Source organism: Vicia villosa, linkage group LG4 (assembly GCF_029867415.1).
Source record: "Vicia villosa cultivar HV-30 ecotype Madison, WI linkage group LG4, Vvil1.0, whole genome shotgun sequence".
Classification (NCBI taxonomy): Eukaryota; Viridiplantae; Streptophyta; class Magnoliopsida; order Fabales; family Fabaceae; genus Vicia; species Vicia villosa.
Genome location: NC_081183.1, coordinates 145,645,145 through 145,668,139, shown reverse-complemented (window position 1 = coordinate 145,668,139; position 22,995 = coordinate 145,645,145). Strand labels below are relative to the sequence as shown.

General features: G+C 33.8%; 2 protein-coding genes across 2 annotated transcripts; both read right to left on the bottom strand.

Moving 5' to 3' along the window:
• Positions 1-275: 275 nt before the first annotated feature.
• On the bottom strand, positions 276-8,830 carry LOC131595403 (transcription initiation factor IIF subunit alpha-like). Its single transcript, XM_058867745.1, has 9 exons — positions 8,467-8,830; positions 8,224-8,382; positions 7,465-7,610; positions 6,982-7,346; positions 6,047-6,162; positions 3,588-3,725; positions 3,161-3,370; positions 1,327-1,542; positions 276-704 (listed from the first exon to the last, which is right to left on the bottom strand). Exons 1-9 carry the CDS (start codon positions 8,635-8,637, stop codon positions 612-614), a joined length of 1,614 nt encoding a protein of 537 aa, XP_058723728.1. The 5' UTR covers positions 8,638-8,830; the 3' UTR covers positions 276-611.
• Positions 8,831-15,644: 6,814 nt separating this feature from the next.
• LOC131599867 (transcription initiation factor IIF subunit alpha-like) lies at positions 15,645-17,352 on the bottom strand. The gene is made up of 6 exons (XM_058872114.1): positions 17,099-17,352; positions 16,690-16,827; positions 16,486-16,590; positions 16,352-16,378; positions 16,110-16,199; positions 15,645-15,889 (listed from the first exon to the last, which is right to left on the bottom strand). The coding sequence occupies exons 1-5, from the start codon at positions 17,156-17,158 to the stop codon at positions 16,116-16,118; spliced, it is 414 nt and encodes a 137-aa protein (XP_058728097.1). The 5' UTR covers positions 17,159-17,352; the 3' UTR covers positions 15,645-15,889; positions 16,110-16,115.
• Between the last annotated feature and the right edge of the window lie 5,643 nt (positions 17,353-22,995).

Sequence of the window (22,995 nt, the reverse complement as noted above, 5' to 3'; positions counted from 1 at the left end):
TTGGTGTTTCAGTTGCCATCCTTAAGCCATTGAGCTACTGGCTAATTGTTTCAGCACTGTGTTCAATTTCATTCTTGCCTCTTGGTGTTAAATTATGTTTAATATCATCCCAAGGCACGTTTTAATTGTCCCTTATTTCAGTATATGGATGAACTACTAGCCATGAACTAAAAATCATACTGTTGGTAACTCCCTCCATTATGCTTATGTTTAACCAAAAATAATCTGCATCAATATTTTCTTAATGTTACTTTTTTTTTGATTCCATCCACCAATTAATATTTATATACAACACTTATTTGACATTATAACTTTATATTGTTAATAGTAAAAAGTACACCAATAAATGGTCACACCAGCTAGAAATATATTGTTCCCCCTTTTTTAGGAAATTAAATGAAGTACGAGTTATTTATGCATAGGCAAACAAAAGTCGTACACTTAATGGTCATCAACTTACTAAAATCAATACCAAACTCTTCATGGCATCTTGAAGATGATGCACAAACTATGAAGTTATCTGACATTAACTTGTGTAAGCTGTCAGATGGTGTATTAGCAAATACTTTCTTTTTAATGATGCACCTTCGAACACAGTAGATCACTACTAGTTAATTCTTTCTTAGGATAACATAACTGGCTCCATTTGTAGATTTCTGTATCTTAGAGATTCTCTTCAGGATTTCGGCAAACGCTTTCTTATCCTACACATAGAAAACAAGCACACAATGCAATGTAAGGCGCGGTAGGGGTAAGATATTTACACCTTCAAAAATTTTGAATAAGCAAAAAAGTTAAACTAGCGAGACTCTAGTCAAGATTCTAACCAAATTAAGATTAAATCCAACCGGATAACATGAGAAAGAGCAAGTAAATCATTATGCCAAGAAATACAAAGAGAATACAAAGCTAAGCCGGAAAGGGGGAACAAGTCTCAAATCAGCTAGCATGTGGGAGGAAGTGCTTTTCCTCTTTTATTTAAATGCTGCCACTTTTGATTATGAGCAAATCAATTTTATATGTGAGCTTTTACTTTGCACAAACTTAACAGTAAGTTCCAGTAAAATCAAATCACTACCACTCAGTTGGCTTGTTTACCACCTAATGGATTTATATCAGGTCATAGTCTGGAATAAAATTTCTAACTTTTAGATGATCATGATTCAGAAAACTAGACCAGTTCACTGGTTTTGATTGCTTCATTCTGGTTAAACCAGGAATTGGTTTTTCTTTTTCTCGGAGAGGAGGGAGCAAGAAAAGGCAGGATTGGACTATTTAAGCAAACATATTCAGTTTAGACAAGGATAAAGCAAAATTAGAGCTTACCTCTGAACATCTTAACCTGGCCTTAAATTTACCCACGAGCTCCTGTGTGGTTAATGGAGCCCTTTGCATTAGAACAGCTGTAATTTCTTCCGCTGTTACAGGTCCAGTAGCTGCATTAGAAGACCCAGTGTTTGATGACGGTGGTGGTGTAGCTCTTGGAGGTGCGCTAGTTTTAGCTGTAGATCCATTTAGATCTTTTTCAGATGGTTTTTGTTCCTGATTCAATAAAATCATGAAGAATTTCAATAACAGCAATAGGAAAACTCTCAAAATAAAATTCTTTGTAAAAAAAAAAAAAGAGAACAAAAAAAATCTGCTGTTAATTGAATTTTTCAAAATTATTTTAGAGATGAGAAAAAATCTATTTGGTAATCTAATGTTTAAAAATTGTTTTAGAGATGAGAAGATCAAAAAATATATTTGCTAATCTAATTTTTTAAATATATTTGATTATATTAAATAATAAAAATAAAAAATATTTTTATTATAACTAATAATTAAATATACCAGTGCTTATAATTCAGTCACTAACTAAATAAAATTTTGATTATAGAGTAGAGTTATGGAAAATTTTGTGTCTGATCTGATCAAAAGTGATCATTTTGTATTAACCGTAAATCAATATTATTTTCCTTAAGACTTCTATGGCAATTATAGTTAGGGTCTTGCTAACCAGTGCCCTCAGACAAGGCATTAAATACGCAGATTACCGAGATAAATTTACTATTTTGGAATGCTTAACCATTGCCCTGAGGGCACTGGTTAGCATTTCCCTGTTATTATCATAATGAAAAATGAAGAAAAACACCACACTCAATTACATTACTTGTTTACTTTAAGTTTCATATTAACCCATTTCACTGACAACACACATTTTGACTGATGTCTGTTTATACTTTTTAAAACTGTGATAGAAACTAGTTAGAGCACTATATAATATTGGAAGAAGAAAAGAAAAAATTGATACCAATATATTATAGCATATCAATATCCATAATATAAACATCAAACCAAACCAACACAAGTATCCAGGAAAAAAAACCACCAATAATCGAAGGTTTTAGAATGGTAATTGGTTCAACTAGATGTTATGGTGTTCCCACATTCTATCTCTAATATGATTCCTACTCATTGTCATTTCAATTGCACCATCATCAAAATGACTTTGTTAAGTTATCTTCATTAACTTATATGCTAGAAGCTTCATTATCCTCTCAAGTTCTAGAGGATCCATTTCTAATATGTTAATGTTGCTAACTATTTATGATATCTTTATATTATTTAAGAGACATATAGTGTTGAAATTTTATTGATTTTTTTATGGAAATTAAATTTAGATTAGGGAGGGCACACCTCATGCAAGGTCAGAGAGAACTGTCAACGACATAGAAGATTTACAATAGAGTTAATGTATAATCTACTAATTTCAGAATTTTAGACTAGAACTCAAGTTACAGTTGGTGTGAGTGAAAAGTCTAAGCATCTACACAAGCTGCAATTGGTTTAAATTTTATTGAAATTTTAATGAGAACATTTTAGTGTCACATACATTGAGTATTTAAACAAAATGTTTGATTAAATTAAAGGCTAATCACATCTTAGAGTCCTTTAAATTATTTATTTGTATCAAGTTAGTCTTTTAAGTTTTTTTTAAACAAATTAGTCATTTTAATTCGTAAACGTTTACGTCAATAGCATTTTAAACACATTATGTTCCAAAAAATCTAATGTGTCTTTTATTTGCACTAACATTAATGAAAAGGTAAAGCAAAGCAACAAATATACCAGAAGGAGCCCTCATAATCACTTTATCCAACAAAAAGCAACAACTTACATTTTCTGTCTTTACTTTCTTAGGTGGTACATTATTAGATGGCTTTGTTTCTTCATTTGCTTTTCTTTTCCCCTTTGAAGACTTTGAAGTAGGTGTTCCGCGAGCAGATCCTGTTGCTGTAGGTTTCGAAGGACTGTTGTCAACAGGTTCTTCCTTAGGTTCCTTTTGCTTTGTAGCAGTAGCAGGAGGAACACTGCCCTCGTCATCCATCTAGACAAATAAATTTGATCAGCTGATTAATAAAAGATGAAGTCTAGTTCAGACCATAGGCTTTACAAAATGCCAATAAAATTGGTTCCTCGATGTAGAAGTTACAGAAAATGCAAAAAGCTAGTGGAACAAAGAACAATGAACAAATATAATACAACGATAATAAGTTAAAGAAAAGGCAGGAATGAAAAGAGAAAGAAGGGAAAAAAATCTATACATCGTCGTCGTCATCATCGTCATCGTCTGCTTCAGAGTCACTCAGACCACCACTTCGCCCAAGTAACTTCTTCAGCTCTTTCCCAGATTTACTCAGACCACCTCCTTCTTCATTGTCTTCATCCTCATCCTCTTCATCCTGCAATTATGATTAAAAGAATAACTTAACAAGGAAAGCTAGAACCAACAACAACAACAACAACAAATAAACCAAATATAGAATGGTTCCATCAACTCCAAGTTATATTATATATGTATAAGTTCCTAATAATATAAACATCAAGGATGCATGTCATCAGTCTCGGGTTAGGATCCTAAGACTGGATCTAGCTCACATACAAACAGGAATAACTGAGGAGTCTGCTCCTATCTAGCAAGAGAATGTATTTTATAGATGAAAAAAAGGGAAATTTAAGAAGAAAAAGAGCTGAGCTTGAGAAATGGAGATTGGAGACTTCTTAGGTCAAGGCATAATATTAATAACCAACAAATAAAAATTACACAATGCCTAGTCTATATCCACAATGAATAAAAGTATTTTATTTGTCAGAACAGTTTAACAAAACTATTCTTTCTCCGATAAGTACTTGTTCAGAATACATTTTCTCTCCTTAACTTTTCCCCTCTATTTGCAGCTTTGAGTTGAGCAAACAAAAATAGACCTGTAGGCTTGAATTTGTATTCTGGTAACCCGTCAATATAGGCTCCTTTAACAGATGCCTACTCCTCAAGGTAGAAATTAAGAGACCTCCCTAGAAGGGTACTTTCAACCTGCTAAATAGCTTATACAGGTTTACACTTCCATGAAAAACCACCAAGTCACAGTCCTTTCCTGATAAATAATGTTTCCAAATGCCCTGGAATGGATTGCTTCAGGCATTCCAGGAATAGCCTCGTCTAGCCAATGTTGTATAACTCGGAACCTATCTTAGTATTGGTGGTCGGTGAAAGAAGTCAAAGAACGTAACTTGAAGGATCCTAATAGGTATTGTAAGTTTTCTACTAGATTGATTGGGTTTCGCCCAATGTTTCTAGCCAGTCTACAAGTCAAGATCATAGTAAGAAGCGACTCGAGTGAGGGTGAGAATAGTTGGTTAGTGTTAAGAGTCCCACATCGGACAATATGAGCCGATTTTGTAGGGATGAGTTAGGCCCAACCCAAATTGAGTTTTATTTCAATATTTGATAAAAAAATCATTTTCAACAATATGCACTACCCATGTTGATTATCCCACTATTTGAAAACTATATTTGCAATGCAAAAGATCAACATTTGGGTTATTTATACATTTGCTTAATTTTAGTACAATCATATTAAATCTACAAGCTATTGATAAATGTAAACAAACAAGATGTATCTATTTCCAAGTAAGGCATGTGCATTTTTCTTGCAAGTAAAGCATGTTCTATCCCCCAAGCTTACCCAAATTGCTAGGTGGTGGTCAATAGGAGCCTTAAACAGGGTTGTCAAACTCAAAAGTCTACATTAACTCGCAATATATGTATGTAAACTCAACTTTACAAGTTTATTCAATACAAAAAGTGTTAAAAACATCTATGATTGTATCTAAACACAATTTACCTGTGGGCGTTGTAAAAAGTGAAATCAAAATTTGATTAATGAAGAAGAACTAAATTGTGGTAGAGGTGGATATAACTAATATGAAAAATGAAGATGAAGTAGAAGGAAGAAGAAAATGGGGTAAGAAAAAAAGAAGAAAATGGAGATAAAAAAAAAGGTAGCTTGCAAGTGAAATTATAAAGAGGGGTGAACATGGGCATTGTATTCCTTTTTTGAAAAATGGCGCAACCAAGCATCTTAGTACTCGTTGGTTAAGTGAGAAGCCAAATTAACTTGGATTTTTAAGTTCCTCCAATATGGAATATTTTGTATTGTGAAGAAAAACAAACCCCTTATTCAAGTTGGGGGGCTATACTTCCATTTACCTTTCCCCTTTCCCTTTACCCAAAGCTCTCCCCTCCAAACTCACAGAGCCTTGGGATTGTGCGAGACCATAGCTATGAATATCCTCTAAGGAAACTAACCATGTCAAGGAATAACAATGAAACCAATAAATAGTAAAATACAAAAAGTAATCAATATAATTAACCAGATCTATTAAATCCATCCTACTTCATTGAATCGCAATTTTCAAGAAGAAGACAACAAAGCCATGTCATTGCCATGTACTGCAACGAGAGACCATTTACCTCCAAATCTTTCTCAATGGTTTGGCCTATAGTTTCCTTTGTCTCTCTTTACCTCTAACTATTAAATCATATTTTATCTAGTCGACCCTCCTTATGAAGGATAAAAGTTCATAAATAAATATTTCTATAAATAAATCGATTCCTAATAAATATCCCATTATAGAATTAGCTATGACACAGAAATGGTTATATATGACTGACATTTCACAACAGCTCACAAGTATAAAAATTTGCGGAATGGAAACTAACCTGCTTGATTTCAGGAGGAGCAGGAACTTCGGGAGCCAAATCCTCCCTTTCCTCGGGATCATTACCAACAGCTTCATCATCGTCCGTGAAAATCTCTTCATGCTCCCAATCATCACCTGTAACAGGTGTACAAGTACAAATATACTCAAAGAAAGAATAAGCACAAACTCATCAAAGTGATTTGAGAGTTTTCAAACCATATCAAGCTAAGTTTCTCTCTATAAGCTAACTAGTTGTGCTATAAAATCTGCACATTGTACTTATATGCCATAACTGACGGGTTATCAGTATTGCTACTTTATCCAATAATTTATGAATTGGATCTGAAGTTCAAATCTGGGAATAATTCATGCAGCAATGTTTCATAAATCCATGGTTACATGGTTAGACTGCACGATGGGCTTACCTCTAAGGAAACGTTACACAGAAAAATACACACAGCTGCTATAAGTCTATAACATGCCATTTAAAGCTTTCTTGACACAAGACAGCCAAGTCTTACGAGACTATATAACTAACAGATTAGAAGTTTGACGTGTCAGCCAACTTTAAAACAAGATGTTTTTAGAAGTTTACAAAATTTATATTATTGACAGAAAAGTCATACTATGAAGAAAAAAATATTTTACATATTGATGATGGATCTGCACTATAAATAATTTTTTATAAATTTGAAACTTTCATCTAATCTCGCGTGCAGGGTAAATTTTCTTTCCACCATTGACAAGCTTTATGACTTATATCATACCAGTAAAGATGGACATTGCAATTCATGACATAATGCATACCGTAAAATGATTGTTTCCTCTCTTCTCCAATATTTTATGATAGGTTATCACTACATAAAGCTAACCAAAAGTAAAATCATAACTTTCAACGTGGATTTGTAAAAAATAAAAATATAAAATATAAAACAAAAAAGACAACATACTCACCCTTTTCAACATCATAATCATCCTCATCATGGTCCCCTCCCCTTGGACCTTCCTCGTCATCTTCGTCATAGGCAGGTTTTTTATTCAGCCCAAGTCTACTCTTCCTATCTACCTCCTCATCTTCATCTTCCTCTCCTTTATCAGAAGAGGGACCTTCATCATCATCATCACCAGTTTTTTTCCGGCCTCTCCCACCACCAGCATTGTTTTCCTTTTCATCTAATTTCGCATGTTCACCGAAAGCAGTAGGTGCTTTCATCATCCATCTTTGATATCCATCAGCAGTTTTTTTCCTATTTTTCATCTTCTCTTCTGCTTCCTCCAAAGTCAATTGCTTATATTGCGCAACCTTGTTAAAGTTGTACCTAAAAAAAAGCACGCCAAACTTCACATCTTCCAACTGTCTTTGACCAGTAAAAATCACAGAAAAGAAGAAAATAAAAGCAAAATTCTTTCTACAAACACAATCCTTAACAAGCATACCAGGATCCAGCAGGAATGGCAACAAACTCCTTCTTTTCCTTCATTAGCAGGTAATATGTAGCTGATTGTGAACCTTCGAGATGACCCTGAAACTGGGACTGGCCTGTTTCGTCCTCCAAGTGCCAAGGCCTGTTCTTGTACTTCTCCTATGTAATGCAACAAGAAATCACCCATGAACAAAAAAGAAGAAAAGAATACCTATTACAGCCCACAATCAATTACACACTTTCTTCATGACAAACACATAATCCTCTTTTTTCATGTCCATAACAATCATCAGCTAAACAACTCATTATTTAAATCAAAAACTACCATGTCATGGTGCCTTTAGTATTCTTCGTACTATTAATAAAATACAATTCGCATATCCAAATTGCATCACCCCACGCGGCAGCGTTGTCATAAAACATATATTTATATATAAAAAAATAAGAAACCCCCATACAAGCCTATTTTAGCACATTCTAGATGAACATAATAAAAGTATAAAACAAATACATCAAGTATTACATATTCACAACCTATATGAAGCGCGGACACCAAAACACGATTCCGTCCCTGACACGTCGACACTGATAATAATTTGAAAATTGAATAAATTAAACGTAATCACAATTCACAAGTGTTGTTTACGACACGGACACGCCTTTTTTCCGAGATTTCGGTGCTAAGGAGTTTACAACTTCTCAATAATGCAATCCATCTAAAATATAATGCAATAAAGCCACAAAGTAAAAACGCAAGAACAGATTTCAATACCCGCAAAGAATCAGTCATTTGGCGAATCTTCAATGCCTCCTTCTTCAGAGACCACTTATTTTCAGCACTTTTCTTCTTCGAAAAATCAGGCAAGCCAGTCATAAACCTTCCGATGAAATAGTTTTTATCGTTGGCAGAACTCGCACGAACATTATATTCCTATAACAAAAATTCATCATGAAATTGCAATTCACATAACCTAACAGAAAAATGAATAGAAAAAGTCAATGAAAAAGATCGAACTCGAATCAAACGAGTGACGGTCGCGCCGCAATCGTAGCATTTGGAGCGATTTTCAGCCATGGTTTTGCCACAGGCGGCGCACAGAGTCATGTGCTTGCAATTGCTTCCGTAGAGACCTTCGGTTGTTCCGCATCCGCTACAGGATGATTTCAATTGCAGGTCCATCGTCATTGAAATTGCACCTTAACACGGAGAAGATGATTTATGATTCAATGAACGAAGGAATCGTATTTCTAGGGTTTCGTAATTTCGATTTCGGTTCAGAGGTTTTAGGGCTCCTTGATTGGATTCTGAGGACAAAACTTCGAAACAATTGTCGATTTTCTAATCCTCTTCCTTTCTTGCACAAATATCCTTCAACAGCAATAATTAAGTATTTATTGTGTAGGGTGTTGTGATGGATTAGGATTACAATTAAAATGTTTTTTTATGATAATTTTTTTTTAATATTCAATTAAGTTTTTAAAAAAATTTAAAATAGACCGAATTAAAATGGTTTTACACTCTCAAACATAATAATCAATCATGTAACCAAAGTAATTTTAAAATATAAATGTGATTTTACGGAATACACGTCGATGATTGATGATTGATTCTCGATGTAAAATTATTACATTGACGATACATATCTTATTTTCTTATAAATGTTATGGTATTTAATTTAATTAAGATATCACATTTTTTCGAGTTCCATTGAAATTTCTCTCTATTTATTTATAAAAAAAAACAGTGAGGTTTAGATGGATTCTTCATTTGAATGAATATTTTGCATTGTCATTAAGGTCTACGAAAAAGAGGTTCAATAATAAGTGATGAAGAGAAAGTCTTACGAAATATGAGAACCCTTATCTCTGCCAAAGGCGTCAGATCACGCAAGAGCGGTTCTAACAGTTCATATTATGTAAAGAGCAGATCGCGTCGTTTCAAGTATTCAATTCATTCTCATTTTCTTACCACTTTTCACTTAATAACTAACTTATGTGTTAGAGTGAACTTTGCATGTCCACCTTTTCTCCGTCGTACCAGAAGCTTTCTCTACCACTCAAAGACTTCATTTCACCACTCCATTATACATTTTTAGTTCCTGCACGAAACAATGTTGCCTTCTGTGAGAAATGAATCTTGATTCTCATTGTTTTTCAACGAAAACCTGTGATTTTCTTCTCTCAGATCGTTGATCTTCTTTCCTTAAATCATGTATCTTCTTCTCGCATATCACCAAGTTTTTCTCTAAGAACATTGAGAGAAAGCGAGAGAGGGAGAGAGAGAGAGAGAGAGAGAGAGAGAGAGAGAGAGAGAGAGAGAGAGAGAGAGAGAGAGAAAGCGAGCGACAGGGAGAGAGGGGAATAACAAAAAAAGAAAGAGTAAATTAGATAACTAATTCTTGAAGTCATGGTAACGTCGAAAGTTACCAAATCAGTTGTTCATAATCATGTCGTTGTTGCAACTGTTGAAGCTAACAAAGTTTCCCCTCTTCCTCCAATATAAGTGATCCAGTCCTTGTAATCTCATTGTATGTTCCTACGCAAGGAGATTATAGTCTCCTTGAATTGAGCGGGGGACATTCCAAGCCTTATTATCCTTCCATCTTATGCAACACTATTGTCAAGGCTTACCTTCACAACAACCTCATTTATAACTCTTTATTCCTGAACACAAGATGCTCTGAAAAATTCAACAACAGCAAGCCAACTTAAGCATGCAAGGAGTTGCTAACCTACTAAATAGTGTCTACAAATTGGTACAACAACAAACTCCCAAGCCTTATTTAATATTATACTATGTATTGAAGAGAACTTATAAAGCACTCCTTTTAAGAGCCAACACAACGCATAAGGCAACTTCACATAGAGACCACATAATCATACCACAATCAGCTCTAGCAAATGCAATCTTACCATAATGAGTAATCTCGAAGTCGCAAAGTCGTAACCAGATCAGAAGACATCATATTCCCTCGCCCTAATCCAAAGGGAGAAGTGACAGTCACACTTCACTAGATATTTGTTAGCCCCATAATTCACAAACACACCACACCTAGAAATGGGAAAGATACGAAGAAGGTGAGTTAATCTCTTAGCAAAAAAGAAGCATGCTCTCTAGATGCATCCTGGATAGTAGGATCTCACGGTCCCTTGAGAAACCCCCAAAGCTCGACAATTAAGATGGCAATGGGGATCCTGATGAGCATGTCGACAACATATTGGATTACTACCACGTTCGAGGAGCTTTGAAGTGTAATCTCATTGTATTAACCCTCGTGGAAGCCGTCGTGACTTGGTTCAAAACCCTGACAGACAGAAATGTAGACTCATGGAATGAATATATCAATTACGAAGAAGAGCTCATAGTTGAAGAGAAAACCCAAGGAGCAAGAAACCTCGAATAATGTCAGGTTCTAGAAAAGGATAATAACAATCATAGAGATGACGGGATGCAAGGACCCCAATCTAGATTTTTCGCATACTTCATGTGATATTATAAGCCATGTCATTTTTAATATTATATTATTTATTTATAATTATCAATTATTATCATATTCCTCCATATTAACCTTTGTCATTTAAAGTGATTTTCATACCTTGGTTAACAAGAGTAGGTTATATGATGAAGACAATGGTGCAGAAAAGGCTCACTATCAATGAACTAGATATATAAGAGACAAATTTACTATGCATAAGATTAGAGGTAAGCCATACTTTTCCCATTTCACAAGGCTTAGAGCTCGCGACCTATCAACAACAAAACCCTTTAATTGGAAGAGGAATGGCAGCAATCAAGGTAATGTACATGGCATATGAAATTCTAATAGTCAGGGGAATAGTCATTGGTATAGTAATAATAGAAGTTTATATTCAAGTTAAAGCATTATTAATAAGGGTGGTCATGTTATTCCCGTATAATATTCCAAGTGTGGGTGGTAAGGTCTTGTCTCATTAGAACGTAAGGATAATGTGGTTACTTATTTCAATTGTAATCAACAAGGCCATATCACCATCACATCCCCATAACCAATATTTTGATTAAGGCAAAAGCTTATTAAAGAAAAAATATCAAAGGAGAACAAATATGAAATCAAGAATGCATTAACTTATGGATATTTTAGAAGTAAAGGAAAATAATCTTGATGCTAAGGTACTCAATTACAATTTATTATGTATAAACGTTGGATGCTCTTAAAATAATACTCATATTCATATCTAAAGTTATAAAACTATCATGCATATAAAACTTTGAAGAAAAGCCATAAAAAGTTCAATTTTAAAAATTTGGTTTCACTTTTTAAGTCAGTTCGGTTGCACTTTTTAAGTCAGGTTTGGTTAACTGATTTAAGAAACTTGTTGTTGTTTGAAATTTGAAAAACTATTTGAAATTCGAAAAACTATTTAAAATTTGTTTAATTGGTTTAAGAAGTCATGTACATAATGCAGAATTGTGTCATTTCATGAACCATTGTCATTCTAAATTTTTTCAAACCTTCATGAAAATGTCTCAAACTTTTGCATTAATTCATAGAGATGTCTTAGGATGTATTTAAGGCAAAAAATATTAGTTTTCAAAAAACATTTTTACTACAAAAATTCACATACAATTCAAACAATTTTCAAAGTGATTATACATCATAAAACATGAAGAATAACTCACAACCCTTTCTTTTTCCTATCAAACATGAAGAATAAATGTTTGCAAACTAACACAACTTTCCTTAATGAATTACATAGACTCCTATGGATCCTTACCCCTAAATCTAAATTGTGATGATAATGCTCTAACTCTCCACAAAATTAGTGTGCCTTCTGAGAAGCCTTGTGCTCCCTAAGTAGTCCACTAATTACTCTATTTTTCTAGAGTTTTGTAACTGTTTCATTATTCATCTTATTAAATTTTGTTTTTTTAAGAAAACATATATTTTTCTTGCCTTACTGGAGAATTGTGTTAAGCCTAATTTTTTATTGAATTTCCACACTCCCTTATGTTAAAGGACACAATATTCATCGCGTCTTCTTGTTTTTCACCCATTATTATCTCCCCTTATTTATCTCTTGCTTCTGTTACTCTGATTGCTTCTTCTTATACTTCCTTTATTTCTTCACATGATATTACTAAGTTAGTGATTGTTTTCCATAAGTTCCTAACTACATCCTTTTTTAATGCGACCTAGAACCTCCTATTGCATTGCAATACATCAGAATCAATTGTTGGTTCACAATATAGAATTGAAGCTCTTGAATGTTAATATGTTGAATCTTTTAAAAATTGTGATAGTTTAGTGGTATTTAATTGTGGTACTATGCTTTGTGTTCCTTTTGCTTTTGGAGGGATGAGTACAGAAAAGTACGGTCTTTCCATGATTAAATGTGATTCTCTAAATTCTTGTGACCCAATTTTCTCTTTTACTTTGGTTTCACCTTGGTTTGGACCACTAACAATGTTTAATTCCATTCTTCGCGCTTCTTCTATTTTTCTTCTTTTCAAATCAGTTCCCATTTCTTGTTGGCCCAAATCTTCATATTAGGCCTTTGACACCCTTTGACTCAGTTTCCTTTTGTTCTTACATGTTTATGCTGAATTATTTTTCATGACACATTATGTTTTAGTTTAATTTTAACTTTTAAAACTTTCTCCCTTCACTTCCTGTTGGACACCTTTTTGTTGATTTGAAACCATCCCAGACATTTGCTTACCGAACTCCAAACTATGATTAGTTTTCTTGCTTCCACTAAAAAGTACAATAGCTTTTCCACTCTTTTCCTCGTTCCCCGTGTCCATGTCACTATCGATGCCAACATTTCCTTTGACATAAGAACTTTCCCCACCTCCATCATCTGAGATTTATGCGCCTCCTTCATAAGAACTTTCTGCAATACCACTTTCCTTCTCCTATATCGTTCATCTAAATTAGACTATGAACTACCATCTGATCCCCCTAGATCATCTTCCTCCCCTTTGGATTAGGTATCACAATCCTCATCGAGCCATGGGAATCCTTAACCTCAACTCTAAACACCTATTCATTATCCTTGCATTAAATGTTTCATTGAGAACCGTGCTATATTTTGTTACGATCATAAATCTTGTCACGTCTACTTTTGTCTATTTACTTATTTCTTCATATGAGTACACATATACTCCCCACCGAAAATGTTATAAATTCAAAAAACTTGGGTGACCACACATGACAAGTAATCCCATAACATCTTAGCCAAGTTAATATTTTATTGTCTACATCTTCCAGACTCCATTCCTTGATTCACTCCTTGATCTTTGGAAAACCATTTTCCTAGCTCTTCTTTCAACACTTCCACTTATGTTTTCAATTCTCCTTCCTCTCCTTCTAACATACATAAATTAGATCCTAGTGGAGTAGTTTTTATTGAAAAATACCCTTAAGTGTGAAAGGCTTCTTGTATATTGTATGTCATATCCTAGCTCTCCACCTTACCCAGTGTTGACTTGAAGTGTGCAAATGTAATTTTGGTCCTTAGATTGTCTATGATTTCCTCTAGTTTTGGTTGTTCCCCACCATAAATGATATCTTCCCTTCCCATGCTTGTTGTTGGTTGGATGCTTGAGGTTGTATTTTCCTATTTGTATTTTACACTTGTGTTTCATTCGATTTTGATAAGTTGTGTTGTTATCTTTCATTAATCACCCATTTCATTTTTCTTGTTTTATCTTTAGAATCTTGGAATATTGGCATATATTTTCTTACTTGCGATGATGATGTTGTCAAGTCTAATAGCCATATTTCTTTCATCTTGCACATTTTTAAATTTAACAAACCGATACATTTTCCCTCTCTTATCACTCTTAAGAGGGATTACCACCTCATGTATATCTTCATACTCTCTAAAAACAACGTGCATCTCATTTGTTCCAAGGTTGTCAAGTATTTCTGTGAAGAAGAATGAGTTTATTTTAGTTTCCTCCTCCATTCTTCTATTATTCCCACTTGAGTTTTCTCTTTGTTTTGAATGGTCTTCCATGTCTGCTTACTGTCATTCATCCATTATCTTCTCCTTTTTCTATTATTGTGCATTCTCTTCTTCTTTTTCATTATTGTCCTTGTTAATGTTGTTGGTTGGTGAACTTTGAAGTTATTGGATGATGAAAATAGTTGAAGGTTGAGAAAAGTTTGAGTCGAGTTTTTAGAAATTTAGAGCGGTTAGAGCTTTTCTCTCTTTTCTCATTTTGTTATTCTCTCATTTTTCTTACCGACCTCCAATCTCAACTTATTTGCATTTAAATTATATTTAATATCACACCAAGTAAAGCTATCAAAATGGGCTCAACCCACGGGCCTTATTTATCATGGGTCAGGCCGCAAAAATCCTTTAAAAAAATACAACCCTATATTTTTGGCCCAGCCTACCGGGCTATGTTTTCATGGGTCGAGCCAAGTCGGGAAAGCGGGCTTTGGGCTGACCCATTAAAAATGAAATTTTAAAATAAATTTAGTTAATTTTGGAGAAAAATATTGAGCTAAAATAATTGTATAAGTGTATTTCAATTGAAAAAGAAAAGTTAAAAAGGATGGATATATGTTTCAAAATGATATAATTAAAAAAATAATTAAGATAAAGAGAAAGTTTGACAAGTATTGGAGATAATATTAAGTTTTCTCTACTTTTACATATATCTTCGTAGGATTCATATATATGGATGTTAATTTGGTGAATATTTTATACATCCTTTTTATAAATTTGTTAATTTGGTGAATATTTTATACATCCTTTTTATAAATTTAAAACCATAATTTAAAATAAATGACTGACTGGTACATCGGACTGGTCCACCGGGCCACAGGACTGGGCTCATTTTTGACAACCCACGAAGTAATCTGGCCGACCCACTTGAACCTATTTATATGTTTTAGTCTCCAAACCGGCCCATTTGACAACTCTAACACCAAAGAACATGTTAAGAGTTCCAATGGTAGCCATTAACTAAAAATAATCAAAATCAATATTTTCTTAATGTTACCTTTTTTTAATTACATCCACTAATTAATAGTACTCTATACAACATTTCTTTAACATTATAACTTTGTAAAAAAATATTACATTTCATTGCTTTCAATTTAAAATAGCTTTATTTTTTTCATTAAACAAATTCATATTTTTCTATAATCGCTAAAATTATTATTTTTAAAACGAAATTCAAATTTGATTCCAAAGTAATTCAATGCCAAACAAAAGTAGGATACTTAATGGTCATCAAATACTAAAATCAATACCAAACTCCCCATGGCATCTTGAACATGATGCACAAACTATGAAAGTTATCTCACATTAACTTGTATAAGCTGTCAAACACAGATAATGCCTAGTTAACTCTTTCTCAGGATAACATAATTATTTCCACTTGTAGTTTTCTGTATCTTAGAGATTCTCTTCAGGATTTCAGCAAATGCCATCTTATCCTACACATAGCAAACAAGCATTCAGTGCAATGTAAATCACAGTAATAAAAACTCTAACTTTTAGATGATCATGTTTCAGAAAATTAGACCAGTTCACTGGTTTTGACCACTTCAATAAATTTAGATGTACTATAAGTGTGAAGCTGGTGTGTATTAGCCTACTTTCTATTCAAGCAAACATATTCAGTTTAGACAAGGATAAAGCAAAATTATAACATACCTTAGTTTAGACAATGTTGTCAACAGGTCCTTCCTTAGTTTCCTTTTGCTTTGTAGCAGTCGAATGAGGAACACCACCGTCGCCATCAATCTAGATAAAAAAACATGATCAGCTGATTAACGCAAGATGATGAAATCTAGACAACGCAAAAGCTAGTGGAACAAACAACAATAAACAAAAACGACATTGAGTTAAAGTAAAAGGAGAAGTGAAAAGAGAAAGAAGGTAAAAAAAATACATACAATTTCACCGTCTGCATCCTCTTCACCCTGCAATTATGATTAACAGAATAACTTCAACAACAACAAATAAACCAAATATGTAATGGTTCCAATGCATATAGGTATAATTTCCTAAAAATATAAACATCACATACAAACGTGGCTGGTGAACTCTTTCTCAGGATAACATAACAGGTTCCACTTGAACTTTTCTGTATCTTTGCAATTCTCTTCAGGATACCGGCAAATGCTTGCTTATCCTACAGATAGCAAACAAACACGCAGTGCAATGTAAAACACAGTAATAAATTGAGTAAATCACAGTGATGAACTGATAATAAAGCAAAATTAGAGCTTACCTCTGCACTTCTTAATCTGGCCTTAAATTTATACACAACCTCATGTGTGGGTAATGGACCCTTTTGCATTAGAAAGGCTCTAGTTTCTTCCGCTGTTATAGGTCCAGAAGCTGTGTTTGTTGCAGATACATTTGGTTCCTGATTCAATAAAATCACGAAGACTTTCAATAACACTAAAATGAGAAAATGAATAATTTGAGAAAATGGATAATATAAACGTAATCACAAGTGTCGAATAAGAGGTGTCGAACTTAATGTCCTAATAATATAAACATCAAGGATGCATGTTATCATTCTCAAGGGTTAGGTTCCTTAAACTGGCTTTGCATGTGATGATATGATACACTACATGTATATAGAAAACCCTAATAGAAAGAATAAATTGAAAAGTTAATGAAAAGGATCGAACTCGAATCGCACGAGTGACGGAGGTGCCGCAGTCGTTGCATCTGGCGCTATTTTCAGCCATGGTTTTGCCACAGGCCGCGCACAGAATCAGCGTGTAGAGACCCTCTGTTGTTCCTCTGGTTATTGAAATTGCACCACAACACTGGAGAATAAGTTTTAAGATGCAATGAGTCTTCTTTCTAGGGTTTTGTAATTTAGATTTCAGTTCAGAGTTTTTTAGGACTCTTTGATCAGTTTATGGACAAAGCGATTTTCTCACTATTTATAAAGATTTTTTCAATATTTCTTTTTGGTAAATTATTTGGTACATGAATTTTGATTGAATATCTTTATATTTCTGTAAATAAATTTAAATTTAAATTTATTTTGAAATAAAATAATATATTTAAATTATTAAATATTATTATTATTGTTTAAATGTGACACATACACCTTAATATTATACATTGTATTTAGAATGTATAATAATTATTTTTTTAATGTTTTGACAAAGACCAACATATATCCATGCTGTATTTTCTACGATGTATTATTTCTTGGTGTAAAAATAGCAAGCCTTCTGTTTTTTTTCTTTCATCATACTTCATGTAATATTATTTTGGGCATGGCCACATATTGCATAGGTTCAATTAGAAAATTTTATCTCATACTTCAGGAATTATTCTCTTACCCTTACAATTCATTTGATTTTATCAAAATATCTTTATATTATATAGGAAAAAAAGGTAAAAGAATCTACATTCCAAAAGAATTGTTGGATCACGATTTTAACAATTTTGCCACCAAAGAAATTACCGGGTCGAGTCGCAGATTGGTACGCTTTCTTTAAGACGTTTCGCGGCACTACCAAAATTATGCAAAGCAACTCTTAATAACCACGACGCCTCCAGGATAAAACAGCCCAGTTCTATACTATACGATTACTACTTGCACAATAGATAATCGGTCTAGAAATACACCTTCAGATGGTACTAGGACCATTCAAATATGGTATCAATACCATCTTAGTATATGGTATAACGACCAGTCATAATAATTTCTCAAACCAAGAGAAATTTCAATAATTCTCTAAAGAGAATCCAATAAAAATTATACTTGATAATTTCTCAACTCAAACGAGGAGAAATTAACATTATTCTCTAAGGAGAATTCAAGAAAGTACTCGGAAAATTCAACGAGTAGAAAGAAAGGGGGAGAAGTTGGCGCTTCGACAATTCGAAAGACGCGGAGTTATGAGAGTGAGGAAGGAAAACTCAAAATAAGTTTTTGGTGTGTTTTGGAATGAAACAAATGACTTCCTTATATAATGAAGTAAACTAACCAAGATTTCTAATCTAAGCGATGTGGGACTAAGGAATTTTTCCAACTAACATCCAATGTGAGACTTGACTTAATGAGTATTTTTTTCAATTCATCTCCCTATATTGGAATATATACAAAATGTTCCAACAATCCCCCACTTGAATTTAAAAAAGTGTTTCAGAAATAACGTTAGACGTTTCTAAGATTGTGCATTAGCAGAGGTGTCTACGACTTGAACCTTTGCGTAGCAAGTAGGATTCCGATTCAACAAGAGTGACACAATTGTCTTGAACTCTATCTCAGACATCAAACTCGCACACAACCTTTTCTTAAGGTGTATTCTAATAGTCCGTGCTTTGATGGCCCTGCACGTGTATCCCGGGTTAGTGAAGGCTCTAGGAATTCTGCCTCGAAATTCCATAGGAACCGACCTCAGTTCTACAATCACATAGGTGAATCTATCAAGAGTACTCCTGTAGTCTAGGTACTCCCTCATACAGAGTATAAATCTCACTAAGAGTTTTTATTATCTCATCCTCTTATTACTTCAGGATTCATGCTTCTTTTATTTACTCTAGCATGACCGCCTTATATTACTCACAACTTGTTATTACCCATTGAACCTATCTCTTGGGATCTCCAGTCATTTAGGTCGGGTTACCATCATGTGCAACTCATTTCTGTATAGGCATTAGTCCCATCTTTTTGGATGTATTATGGATTTTCTCTCTAACTAATCCTTTCGTCAAAGGATCTGCTAAGTTTTCATCATTGCGTATATGATCCACTCTTACAGCTCCTTTAGAGATACAATCTCTAAGGCGTTGTGCTTTCTTCTTATTTGACGTCTTTTACCATTATAATAATGGTTCTCAATTTTTTTTTTTGCAATAGCCGCGGTACTATCGCAGTGGATCAACACAACTGGCATAGGTTTTTCCCATAAGGGAATCTCAGCTAGCAAGCATCTTAACCAACTTACTTCTTCACTAGCATTTGCTAATGCTATCATTTCAGACTTCATCGTGGACTGAGCCAGGATATTCTGTTTCTTTGATTTCCAAGATACAGCTCCTCCAACTATGTTGAATACATAGCCACTAGTAGCTTCAAAATCACCTAACAAGGTATTCCAATCTGCATCACTGTATCCTTCAAGTACAACAGGAAATTTCTGATAATGTAGGCCGAGTTCTATGGTCCTTTTAAGGTACCTCATGACTCGCTCAATAGCTTGTCAGTGCTCGTTACTCGGTCTACTCGTAAATATGCATAACAATCCTACGACATATACAACGTCGGGTCTAATACAATCAGTGGCATATCTAAGGCTGCCAATGATGCTCGCATATTCAGTTTGTCTCACACTTTCACCAGTGTTCTTAAACAGTTTCACACTTGGATCATAAGGCGTGCATGCAGGTTTACAATCAAAGTATTTATATTTCTTTAAGATCCTCTCCATATAGTGTGATTGATCCAAAGAAATTCCTTGCTCGGATCTCGTGATCTTGATACCAAGAATCACACTTACTTCTTCGAGATCTTTCATATCAAAGTTGTTGCACAATAATGATTTCACATCATTAATGGTTTGAATGTTTGATCAAAATATGAGTAAATCGTCTACATAGAGACATATGATAGTGTAAATGCGATTCTCAGATTCATAATAAACGCATTTGTCACTTTCATTCACTTTATACTCATTCAATATCATTAAATTATCAAAGTTTTCATGCCATTTTTAGGAGCTTGTTTTAATCCATACAGAGACTTTCCTAACATACAGACCTTGTTTTCTTATCCGTGTATCACAAGTCCTTCCGGTTTTTCCATATAGATTTCCTCTTCTAAGTCACCATTTAGAAAGGTTGTTGTAACATCTATTTGGTATACTATTAAGATATAAATAGCAGTTATTGAAATAAGTACTCTAATGGATGTAAACCTAGTAACTAGAGAGAAGGTGTCGAAGAAATCTATATTTTTTTCTATTTAAAACCCTTGGCTACAAGGCGAGCGTTGTATTCACAATAGTTCCATCGGATTTTAGTTTCTTTTTCAAAAACTCATTTACAACCAATTGGTTTGCTATTTTTAGATTCTAGAGATTCTACCTCATCATTAATAGTTTCTTGCCATAAATCTACATCTAGAGATGACAAGACTTCTTGAAGATTTGTTGGATCTTTTTCTACATTATAAGCCGCATAATCAGGCCCATAATCTTTAGAAACTCTCACTCTTTTACTTCGTCGAAGTTCTGTTTCTACATCGTTGCTGCTTTCTGTGCTTCTTATCACAAGAATGTGACTCGATTGAGTGCCCCCACTATTTCTCGATTTGAAGGGAAATTTGTATTCTTAGAAATCATCATCATTTGATTCTATGATCACTTTTGCATTTAGGTCATAAAACCTATATGCCTTACTGTTTGCTGCATATCCAATGAGTACACATTCATATGCTCTACTAGCGAGTTTAACTCGTTTTGGATCCAGAATTCTGACATAAGCCAGACATTCCCAAGTTCTCAAATAAGACCAATTTGGTTGTCTTTTCTTTAATATCTCATAAGGAGAGATATTACTCTTTGACTTGGGAACTCTATTCAGGACATAACAAACAGTCAATAAAATTTCCCCCACTAGTGAGGTGCAGCACCTGAATTCATCATAATTGCAACAAAAAGTTTAGTAAGAGTTCTATTCTTTGTTTCTGCTTTACCATTCATTTCAGGGGAATATGGAGCAGTCGTTTCATGTACAGTTCCATGTTGTTTATAAAAATTATTAAATAAACTAGAATCATACATATTACCTATCACTACAAATTCTTACTAAATCATTTTCAAATTCTTTACAAAGTTTTTAAACTTATCAATTTCATTCACAAAAATATCATTCTTTGTGATGATGGTGTACAAATCTACCCCAATAAACTGACTAAATCTTGCCTTATTTAGAAGAAAAAAAACATAAACATGATTCTTTATAATCTCGGGAGCATACATGACATCCTTCAAGATTGAAGTCTTTTCACAGATGGACCTTGTTCCACTTCTCCAATATCGACAACATTAGTGGTGTGGATATCTCCCAAATACACTTTCTTATCTTTAGTATTCGTGTATGTTTTAAACATAACACAATCATAACAAACACGACGAGAGATGCCTGTGTTTATCCACCAACCATCAAATCTATCAACCATGTTGATTTCAATGATCATATGAATACATTTTCCATTAGCTAGGTTAACCCGTGCATTACGGGCTACACCAAGTTCAAGCATTACAAGATACATTTCTTAGCCATATGACTTAGTTTTCCACAGTTGAAACAAAAGGAAAACAACGTCATTTCTTTGAGGTGGTGGTTGTTGTCTAGTTGGAGCAACTAGGGCCATAGAAGGGTTCCCATTCTTAATTCGGTTCATAATATTGCGGTTCTAATTCTTTAATGATTTGCCATATGACTTCAGAACCACACCGAATTTCTTTTTGTAGTTTAAAACAACCAAGACTTTTCTATTTAATCATGTCTCTGATATTCTTCTTTAATGAGAATAATCAGTCTCTCAAAAAAATAATTTTATTTTGTAACAAAGCATAATTCTTAAAAGCTTTCAAATTAGGGGCAGTTTGTCAATAATAAAAGAAATTCGAATTGCTTATAAATACATACCTTCAGTGATGATCTTATGAGCAATCTTTTGAAGTTCGTGACTGAGTTTCTATGGACCTTTCAACTACCATCTGATACTTCACGTAGCTGCTAAAATCATTCTTCTGTTCTCCAGCTTCTTCAATGTCACACTTGTTTTTCAGAGCATCTTAAACATATTTTGAAGTATCACAATTACTGTAATAGTCATACAGATCATTTGTGATTCCATTCAGAATGTTATAATCATTCTTTCTATAAGGTGATTTCTTTCCTAAGCTGTAAATTGTTCGCTTTAATCTGTGCAGCACATTCAGCTTCAACACTATTACGTGTTCCTTTTGATCCTCAGATTTCTTACCGTTAGTTTGTTCGGTTGATCCAAAAGGAGCAACAAAATGTCCTAGATCAAAATGTTAGCTATCTTTTTCAACATTAAGAAGAAAATCATCATTTGTTGCCAACATTTGAAGTGACATCTCTCAAACATGAACGGTTTGTCAAAGAAATTATCCGCAGAAGTACCAATAATTTCTTCAGTAGCCATGGCAATTCGAAACGTCTTAAAATTGTTGGATCATGATTTTAACAATTTTGCCACCAAAGAAATTACCGGGTCGAGTCGCAGATCAGTACGCTTTCTTTAAGACGTTTCGCGGTACTGCCAAAATTATGCAAAGCAGCTCTTAATAACCACGACGCCTCCAGGATAAAACAACTCAGTTCTATACTATACAATTACTACTTGCACAGCAGATAATCGGTCTAGAAATACACCTTCAGATGGTACTAGGACCATTCAAATATGGTATCAATACCATCTTAGTATATGGTATAACGACCAGTCATAGTAATTTCTCAAACCAAGAGAAATTTCAATAATTCTCTAAAGAGAATCCAATAAAAATTATACTTGATAATTTCTCAA